The sequence below is a fragment of the Perna viridis genome, chromosome 8, assembly GCF_037379345.1.
Source record: "Perna viridis isolate PV_CMFRI_1.1 ecotype Kerala chromosome 8, ASM3737934v1, whole genome shotgun sequence".
Classification (NCBI taxonomy): Eukaryota; Metazoa; Mollusca; class Bivalvia; order Mytilida; family Mytilidae; genus Perna; species Perna viridis.
The window spans coordinates 19,446,282-19,456,757 of record NC_142452.1 but is presented as its reverse complement, the minus strand read 5'-3'; the positions used below and the strand labels follow the sequence as shown (position 1 = coordinate 19,456,757).

General features: G+C 31.2%; 1 protein-coding gene across 1 annotated transcript; it reads right to left on the bottom strand.

Moving 5' to 3' along the window:
* Positions 1–212: 212 nt before the first annotated feature.
* On the bottom strand, positions 213–9,236 carry LOC148609669 (uncharacterized). The gene is made up of 6 exons (XM_088543138.1): positions 9,210–9,236; positions 7,325–7,494; positions 5,294–5,522; positions 4,525–4,605; positions 2,758–2,910; positions 213–248 (listed from the first exon to the last, which is right to left on the bottom strand). Exons 1-6 carry the CDS (start codon positions 9,234–9,236, stop codon positions 213–215), a joined length of 696 nt encoding a protein of 231 aa, XP_088399264.1.
* Positions 9,237–10,476: the final 1,240 nt, after the last annotated feature.

Genomic DNA, 10,476 nt, shown 5'->3' with positions numbered 1-10,476 from the left:
TTTTAAATCTGGTAAGAAAATGACAAGATAAAAAAAGGAAATGATGCACGATAAAGATAAAGCCAGCACAATGATACACAGTTGATAATGTGTAACTCTCATGTAATATAAAGTAAAATGTCAACATAAAAACAGGAAACTAGATTTACAATATCAGAAAACTTAAAATCAAATTATCAAATTATGCCTTATGTGAAGTAATATAATTAAGTCTATGATGTGTGAGTACTCCTTTGGCTACCATAGGCCTACAAAATAAGATTTAATAAAATTTTCATCATCCATTTATTTAAGTTCAGAAACCTATAAATAATAAACAACTTAATTAACAATGAAACCTTGGCAAGAACCAGGCAAAACTGTTAAGGTCATCCAAGGTCAAGCATAAACCAGAAATAGGTTGGTCGAAAACTACTTCAGTATTTACGTCATTTGTTGTGCTTGTACATATGTTCTTCACTTTACAGGTTTCTTCGTGATGAGTTGCATTTCATAGCAAATATATTTTTTAAAGATACTTTTGTGTGTTATTAATCATGTTTAAAATACTTAACAGCGCCAAGTATTTTATAGAAATGTCCTTTTTATAGTTTCTACATCAAAAACATCACAAGTTTGTAATATGCTGCTTCACACAACTTTTCGTAAAACGATGTGCTCTACATTTTTACAATAAAATTACAGATTCACCAGCCAAACAAATGTAGTATTTGAAATACACTCAATTATTTTCGTCTGTTTGATGTCTAATTGAATATTCAGAAACAAGTGCAATTATAATTCCTCTTCATTATTTTTATCAAAATATCCAATATCACTGTTAGTGTGGGTTCCAACGTGGATATACAATGTATAAGGTTATCATATACTTATAGAAAATAAATATCATTTCTTACTGTATAATAAAGCAAGTTTTTAAAAAAATTTGATATTCTTCAAGATTGTTTAAGCGGGCTGATATCAAAATGTTATTACATGCTTTGGAATGATATTACATGGCTTTCCATAAGTGATATTACTCCCCTTTCCATAAAGGCTTGGCAATTATCGTATTTGTTTACAATATGGTGTCTAGCAAAGCATATGATAAAAAAGAACATCACGCAACATTTTTGAAATCACATGTATTATTAGCCCTTGGCTCTTGGGCCAATATCAAACTTTGAGCTAATAAAACGTGATATCAAAAATGTTACGCGATAATCTGTTATTAATTTGTTTACACTTTAATCACTATTTTTATATCCATACTAATCATTTTAAAAACAGATCATGGTTTGTAATAAAACAATCATGCAGTTTTGCAACTAATTAGTTGAATTTGAGACATCAGGGTTAATCAACTTTGAAATCCATCGGGGGGACCAATTGAAAACTTTTAGTTAATTTATCCCAGATTTCGATTCATCCAAGTTTGAGTCATCAGAGGTAAAATTTTATTAAAGTAAGGAGAGTTTTGCTGGGACTTTGTAAATAGTTCAAGTTATCTATTTTTACTCTTCCAAGTATGACACATCAAGGTTTGACTGAATAAATATTATGGTTTTATAAATTTATAAATTTTGAAAATGCAATATTTTCATTTTTGCAAATTTTCACAGAAAAAAAATCTAATTTTCCTGTTTCTAACATTAACCTCCAATTCTGTTTCTTCAATTAATCTTATATTGTTTCTACAATGTACATGTTACAATTTCTATTTATTCTTTAATATACCTCTGTCTTTTTATCAGTTTATCTCTAGTTAACCCATATTTGTATTTATGTTATTTATTTTTAACATTTGTTTTTGTTCCAGTTTTCCTATATTTTTTAAAATTAAACTTTCTTTTACTTAACCTCTGTTTTAAAAAGGGTGTTTCAAAATGCTGGACACTGAGATAAAATACAGTCAAACCTCGGTAGCTCAAACTCCAAGGGACCTTTGAAAAGTGTTTGAGTTATCGGAAGTTCGAGAAATTGAAGTTCGTATATTTCCAGATTTCTTTCGTTGCCGGTCAGAGTTCGACTTAATCGTTAGAAATTGCTTACTTCCTCCGAAGTTGTGTTAGATCGTGGATCTTTTTCATTCACTTTTGGAAGATTATGTTGATTTGTGGACATTAAAAATGCTGTGTTTTCTTTCAAAAATGTCCAGAGTGCAGGTTCATTGGTCAATAATTTGTTTTCATCATATTTTCTGTCATGATTTCATCATACCGACTTCAGAACGTTCTCGAACTTCAATCAGTTTTATGTTAAGATCAAAACTACCTAATTAATGACTTAAATATTACCTGTAATTAACTAAAATATCACTGATTAATAATATTGTTTCAGTTTTTCACAGCTTTTATTACCCAAGCTGACAAAATGGCTGACGAGTTCGAGTTTTTCTAAGATTTATTAATGAACGGACCGACTAGTCAGTTCGAGTTTTAGAGAAATCGAAGTTAGAGAAATCCAAGGTTATTTATATTGATTATATAGGAGAAAATTTTGGTACTTTGAATTGTGTTCGGGAAATCCCGGGTGTTTGAGCCATCCGAGTTCGAGCGAGTGAAGTTCGACTGTAGTATCTCTATCTCTTACAGAGTAAGGTTAAATCAAAACAATGATGATTTGTTTGACCTTCACAATGACAACTTACTCTTTGCTTGGCTATTTTATGATAAATCGTAATGATAACTTGCCTGTTTTCTTGCCAATTTAGATCTGATATTACAGTAGTATTCACTGAACTATTAGTACTGTAGTTATATTTAGAATAGAGCTTACCCTTTGTCTACGTCTCCTTCGTTTTTCTGCTGCCTTTTCATATTTCTCTGTGTCATCATCCATTCTTTGGGCCAGGTGTATCATTTTTTGCCGTGTCACCTCATTACCTCTTTTGATTTTTTCTATATCTTCAATATGTTTGCATAGTCTTGCCTTAAACATTAAGATTATTTGAGTTGATCATAAAAAATCAAATCTGGGGTAGGCAAACGAGGAAAGGAAAACTATGACTTACTGAATAAATCAGTTTTCAAAGCAATCAAGAACCAATACTAATTAATGATTTTCAGAGTTATGTAGAAAATAATTTCTTCAATGCTATTCTGCCAAGAGGCTGGTGCAATGAAATTGAGATATCCTCTCTTTTCTGCCAAGATATTCTAAAAACCTGACAGGCTTCAAATCAAAAGCTTTCCCAGATACAGTCACAAACTGTATATTCATAGCAGGACTAAGTTAAGGGTGGGGTATTCAGAATGTTCAATAATTTTACTCTCTTTGAATTTTTGACAGCTTAACTTTGTTAAGAACCTATTCTTTTGACACCTGGGTACTCTTAGTAACAGTTATTTTTTTTTAAGAAAGTGTTCGGAGTCAACGGCTAATAAGCACAAAAAACAAGAGGCTCCAGGGAGCCTGAATCGATCACCTGGTTGACTTTAGCCTTAACAAGAAATTAACTTTGACTCAAGAAGACTATTTTTAGTAATGGCAGCCATGTCTTTCAACGAATCAAAAATCCCCACAATAGTTCTATAAAGTATAATCCAAAGAACATTAATATCACAAGTTTTTGGTTCCAATTGGTCAAGTAGTGTCAGAGGAGAATAGTTCTGAAAAATTGTTTACATAGACAATGGATGCCAAGTGATGGCAATAGCTAAAAAATAATGAACCTTGGTACAATAAGGTCAAACTTAAAATATACTTTATTCTAATATAGAAAAATAGACCCCTTTTTGGAAGCACTTATTTTTCATGTAAATACTGATTTTTTCTTAAAAAGTTTCTGGTGTCATATCTTGAGATTTATTCTGGCCTAGTTGAAAACTGGTTAACATTTGCCAAAAAAAAGACAGGAAAAGGCAAAAAGAAAGCGCAATATATGTTTCAGCCTCCATGTTTTGATTAAGAAAAGCTCAGAAATATGCAATACAAGATTAATACTTTTCTTTACAGCCATGTTCAACAGCTGAAATACTGCTGCTCGGACGTTAAACCCCAACAATGAATCAATCACAGCTATCATTTCTACAAGTTTTGTGTAAACATAAATTCCTGACAGTTATGCACATCTCAATCTATGTAGTTTCATAATTAAGCTGCTGTCTGCTTTGAAAATAAGTAGGACATAAGGACAAACAGACAGACAGGCAGAGTGAATCCTATATACCCCTTAAACTTTGCTGGGATATAATTATCTTCTTTCAGATACTGGTATGTGAAAGCAAAATGTTCATATCAAAGTGATTTAAAAGGATCAAAATATTTCTTTCTCTGACGCAGTATTTGTATGAAACTTGTCTTTTCTTTATCTGAAGATTTAACTTCATATCCCAAAGTTATTTGATGTTTAGTCTATAGAAATGTCAAAGTACTGCGATTAGTTTTTAATATGGTAAAAAATACTGTGTTCAGTCTTTAATATGGAAAAAAAAATTGCCTTTACAAGAATATCTATAGAATGTACTCATACTGGTAATAATTTGGTCAGTAACATGACAATGTATCACATGTTTAAGCAAAAGCCTTGATAATATATTATACCTTTAAAATTTGAATTAATGTTGGATTATCCATAGAACTAATCGATAATGTTCTGTCCATATCCATGTTACTATTTTCCATCTTAAAAAAATAAAACATGTTGATTCAGGTTAAGAATGGAACAAACATTTGCTTTATAAGGATATAGGATGAGTTGATACAGGTAATATTTGGGCTAGTAATGAAACCATATTACAGTATTCTGAATGAGCATAGATACTATTCTGAATGAAATAAACTGTGTCACTGGCATCAACTCACTCAATCCCTGATTGATGAAACAAGATAAAAATCAAAACTACTGGGGAAAAAAGTATTTGTTTTAAGTCTTATAAAATAGTAATAAATTCTAGACATAGCATGAGCAGTCATTGGGAGCCCAGATTTATGTGACAGAAATAATTTTTATTACTCCATGAGGAGGAAAAAGGAAACTGACCAATGAAAGTCAGACAATCATGGAATCTAGCTCTTCCATCAGGGATGATTTTACAAGGTCATCAAACAAAGCAGTAATTGGTCAAATCAGAAATAATTAAACAGTCAAAAAAAAAAGAATTGTAAGGGTAAAATCTAAGTTTCAATTAGCAGAATTCTGCTAAAAAGTGGGAAAAAATCATCCTTGTTGCATTATTATGTCAATAAATTTCAATTTTGTCTCAATAATATCTGCACTTCTGAGACCAAACGTATGTGCAAAAGATTTGTAATATCAAGAAGACTAGAATCCTCTCTACACCAGGTATTAATAGTATTCTAATAGTATTACCTGAGCATAGTCCATATTAAAATTTGGACTGTCCATTACGGGCATTATCTGATTGCTGTACTCAAAATGACCAGGTTCTAGTCCCATGGGTTCAAAAGGAGGAGGGTCTAACTGGAAACCAGGCTGCTGAAACTGGTTCTGGTTGTCAAAAATGTCACTATCTCCATTGTTTGAACCAACTATCTGGTTCATCTTGCCATCATCTATAGGTGAATTTTGATGGCTGCTTCTTCAAATAAATATATCATACATGTATCTAGCTGTTAATGGCTGAATGATATGCAACAAGAAATCAAGAAAAGTATTAGAAAGGCAAAAAAGAATCATATGCTTAATTTGTTCTGAAAAACTGAAAAAAAGTCATTTCCGATCTGAACAACTTTGTGGAAGTAATCATAAAGAATGGCCAATCAAAATCTTACTACAGGCCTACTAAAACCAATTTAAAATAATGCTTGATAAAATAAATAATGACATTTCCTAGAACTCCTTTTGGGATAAAGTAAGCCATATCTTATGACCAAGCTAAGTACTGTATTTAAGAGTGTATAAAACACATTTATATTTTGTATGCAGTGCAATTTTGAAGGTCAAAAGGTGTGAATTAAAGTATTTAGTAAAACAAAAGACTGATATTTTGCACTTGTTTGGTCAATTTATTGGCCTTGATGTGTACATAAAAAAAAAAATCAAAAAGTCCTGAAAATTGGACTTTTCCAGCTTAGTTTGTTACTGAAATTTTACAATTTTTGTCTTTCAAAAACATACTTTTAAGAAGAAAATAGTGAAAAACATCAAAATAAGTTTCATTATCATTTTCAGCAGCAAATGCATTTAATAAGGAGGTTTTGACATAAAAGGACTTTGGTTACTTTTTGACTTTTCATTTTAATCTCTAAGCATGTTTTATATAAAGAAAAAAATATTGTACAACCTTTGTCTGAAACATGTTATTCAGATAAGATGTATTTGAATTGGTGATTAGATAAAACTTTCTTTAAGTAACATTTCACCTCTGGTTTCTTTGTTTATCATAAGAAATGTCTTTTCTCTTACAAAAATCTTTTATTCCATGGCCAATACTTATATATTGCTGTATAATACGCACCCCCATCAAAATTTCATTAAGAACCGGCTACTGTCAAAATGTAGACAGTTCAAAAAGTGGAAATGGATGGTTCAAAATCACAATGGGCCCCATTCCCCCTCTGATACATTTTGAAGTAGATAGTCCAATTTCTCTACAAAGCCAGCTCACTGAAAAGACAATGAGAGCCCTGCCCCACACTCTTGAAATAATTTATATGAAAAATGTGTGCATAATACACACCAAAATATGGTACATCAAATCTATGTAATTAATAATTGATCAGAATGTGTATCAGACTCTCTTATCTTGTTCTCAGTAAATTGAAATACAAATTTCAAGAAGAATCTGCCTTCACTATATGCACCATATGTCAGTCAGGAAAGTTACAAGACCAAGTTGGCTTAATTAGTGCAATTCAAAGCCTCAAATATATTCCTCATTGACTTATTTTGAAATCCAAAAAGGCATAAATTAATAAAAGAGATATATTACAAAGACACCAGTAGGGGGTGTTTCACCTAATTACAACTACCAAATATATTCTAAACAAGTGTTACCTAACCTTTTCTGATGAAAACAACAAGGTTTACTTAAAAAAAATAATTTGAGATATAAAAAAAAAAAAGAAGGTTCATTTTCTGTCCTAAAAAGTTGTTTAATCAAAATGACCATTTTGGCATCTTTATCACAACTGGGCACCACAATTTTCATCACGACTACACTAAACATCGTTTTTATGGATTTTTTAAACTGAAATATCCATTTGTATAATAGTTTCAAGAGTCAAATAAAATCTGAAAATTAGAAAACTTTCAGTAAGTTTCTAAATTGTGAGGAATATGACAACATTTGAAGGCACCTAAAATTGCTTGAAAATCAATCCCTTTGCAAAATTCATAAGGGTTGGCAACTCTGTTCTTCAGTACATGTATCAACTATACCTGAACACATTTTCATCATCAAGTCCATTCTGCATCAGCCCATTATTCTGCATGCTTTCTTTATTATCATCATTATGATCTCCATCTCGTCCCTCAAACAGAGAGAGTGTAATACTCTTCTTGTCCTGTCCACCATCACCCATGTTACCAATGTTTCCATCTTGAAGGGCCTGAAATAAAGTGTCATACTCTGTAAGAATCAGACAGTCAGTGAAACATGGTAAGAAAATAACCCCCTCACTTTGAAATTGTAATTGAACTTATTCAACCATCAAGACTTTCCATCCCATATGGTAAACAATTCATAATTTCATTGATTTGCACTGCAAATGAACATTTCAGTGTTCGATTTCTGAAACCCACATTCATAACATCAAAATGAAAAAAAAAAATCTCCAGTGATGAAGAGATCAAATAGTGTTCATTTCAAATAAAGAAAACCTTCATTAGTGTTTGCATATTATAATACCACTGGTAATGCACTGAAAATGAACAGATAACTCTGTTAAAATCCTCATTTTTCTAATATTGTCTAATGACATTTACAGTGATTGGGATTAAATTTGAGAATGAACCATTTTGAATGATTTTCAGAATTTTAATGGGCCATTCTTTCAATTTTTTGGTAAATATTTGACTTTGATGGAACATTTTTTATTCTGAATGCGATAAATAGTGCATGGCCTTATCTGATTCAATCACTGCATTTCTGAAATATAAATTTGTCTCCCTATTTTTTTTAAACTTGCACAGCTAAAAATTGTTATTTTGAAGTTTAACAAACAAATAACAAGTTACAACTAAACTTTATGTAAATTGTAAATAACTTAACAGATTAAATAAAAATAATAGAGATAACACTTATACTGTTGTAAATGTGGTAGAAAATCAGATTCTAAAATCAACATGATAAAATTGGAAGCAATAGTAAGTTAACGGTCTGCAAGATATTAATAAGCTTTTAATTCTCAATTCTACAGGAAATGTGAAAAACCGGGTAATTTTTCAGTCTGTCCCCTTTTTTTTAAATGAATCTGACCAATGAAAGTCAGACAATCATGGAATCTAGCTCTTCCATCAGGGATGATTTTACAAGGTCATCAAACAAAGCAGTAATTGGTCAAACTATGATAGGACAGTACTTAGACATTATTGATTAAATTGTTATTGTTGAGGAAGGGAGGAATCTATAATGACTTTAAGAATTAATATTGTCTATGTTAACTATAAATTGAATTATATGCATGTACGGGTAAACATGTACGGGTGGACTGGACACAGGGAGTGTTTATGTCCAGATTCACATTGATTGATGGATGTGTCTTATATAATTGAATGGTATATATATATGATCATGTTGTATATTCGGGGAGCGTGACAGGTGGTGGGCAAGTCAAAAGAAATGCAATTGTACCTAGAGGTCAAAAAATACTTGTACACAAATAATAATATTCCAGAGCGTAACAGGTGGTGAGCGAGTCAAGAGAAATGCAATTGTACCTAGAGGTCAAGAGAATGCTTGTACACAGGTGGTGGATCGGCGGGTGAACTGGACACGTGGGGTGTTTATGTCCAGATTCACATTGATTGATGGATGTGTCTTATATAATTGAATAGTATATATATTTGAACATGTTGTATGTTCAGTGAGCTCGCTTTTACTCTTGTAATAAACATTACAATCAGTTTTAGACGTCTTGGAATTATAGTCCGTACCAGGCTCTACCACAAAACCAGAAATAATTAAACAGTAAAAACAAAAAATTGTAAGAGTAAAATCTAAGTTTCAATTAGCAGAATTCTGCTAAAAAGTAGAAAAAAATCATCCTTGTTGAAACTGGTTCTGGTTGTCAAAAATGTCACTATCTCCATTGTTTGAACCAACTATCTGGTTCATCTTGCCATCATCCATAGGTGAATTTTGATGGCTGCTTCTTCAAATAAATATATCATACATGTATCTAGCTGTTAATGGCTGAATGATATGCAACAAGAAATCAAGAAAAGTATTAGAAAGGCAAAAAAGAATCATATGCTTAATTTGTTCTGAAAAACTGAAAAAAAGTCATTTCCGATCTGAACAACTTTGTGGAAGTAATCATAAAGAATGGCCAATCAAAATCTTACTACAGGCCTACTAAAACCAATTTAAAATAATGCTTGATAAAATAAATAATGAAATTTCTTAGAACTTCTTTTGGGATTAAGTAAGCCATATGTTATGACCAAGCTAAGTACTGTATTTTAGAGTGTATAAAACACATTTATATTTTGTATGCAGTGCAATTTTGAAGGTCAAAAGGTGTGAATTTAAGTATTTAGTAAAACAAAAGACTGATATTTTGCACTTGTTTGGTCAATTTATTGGCCTTGATGTGTACATAAAAAAAAAATCAAAAAGTCCTGAAAATCAGACTTTTCCGGCTTAGTTTGTTACTGAAATTTTACAATTTTTGTCTTTCAAAAACATACTTTTAAGAAGAAAATAGTGAAAAACATCAAAATAAGTTTCATTATCATTTTCAGCAGCAAATGCATTTAATAAGGAGGTTTTGACATAAAAAGACTTTGGTTACTTTTTGATTTTTCATTTTAATCTCTAAGCATGTTTTATATAAAGAAAAAAATATTGTACAACCTTTGTCTGAAACATGTTATTCAGATAAGATGTATTTGAATTGGTGATTAGATAAAACTTTCTTTAAGTAACATTTCACCTCTGGTTTCTTTGTTTATCATAAGAAATGTCTTTTCTCTTACAAAAATCTTTTATTCCATGGCCAATACTTATATATTGCTGTATAATATGCACCCCCATCAAAAATTTCATTAAGAACCGGCTACTGTCAAAATGTAGACAGTTCAAAAAGTGGAAATGGATGGTTCAAAATCACAATGGGCCCCATTCCCCCTCTGATACATTTTGAAGGTGTAGACTGTCCAATTTCTCTACAAAGCCAGCTCACTGAAAAGACAATGAAAGCCCTGACCCACACTCTTATTTATATGAAAAATGTGTGCATAATACACACCAAAATATGGTACATCAAATCTATGTAAATAATAATTGATCAGAATGTGTATCAGACTCTCTTATCTTGTTCCCAGTAAATTGAAATACAAAGTTCAAGAAGAATCTGCCTTCACTATAT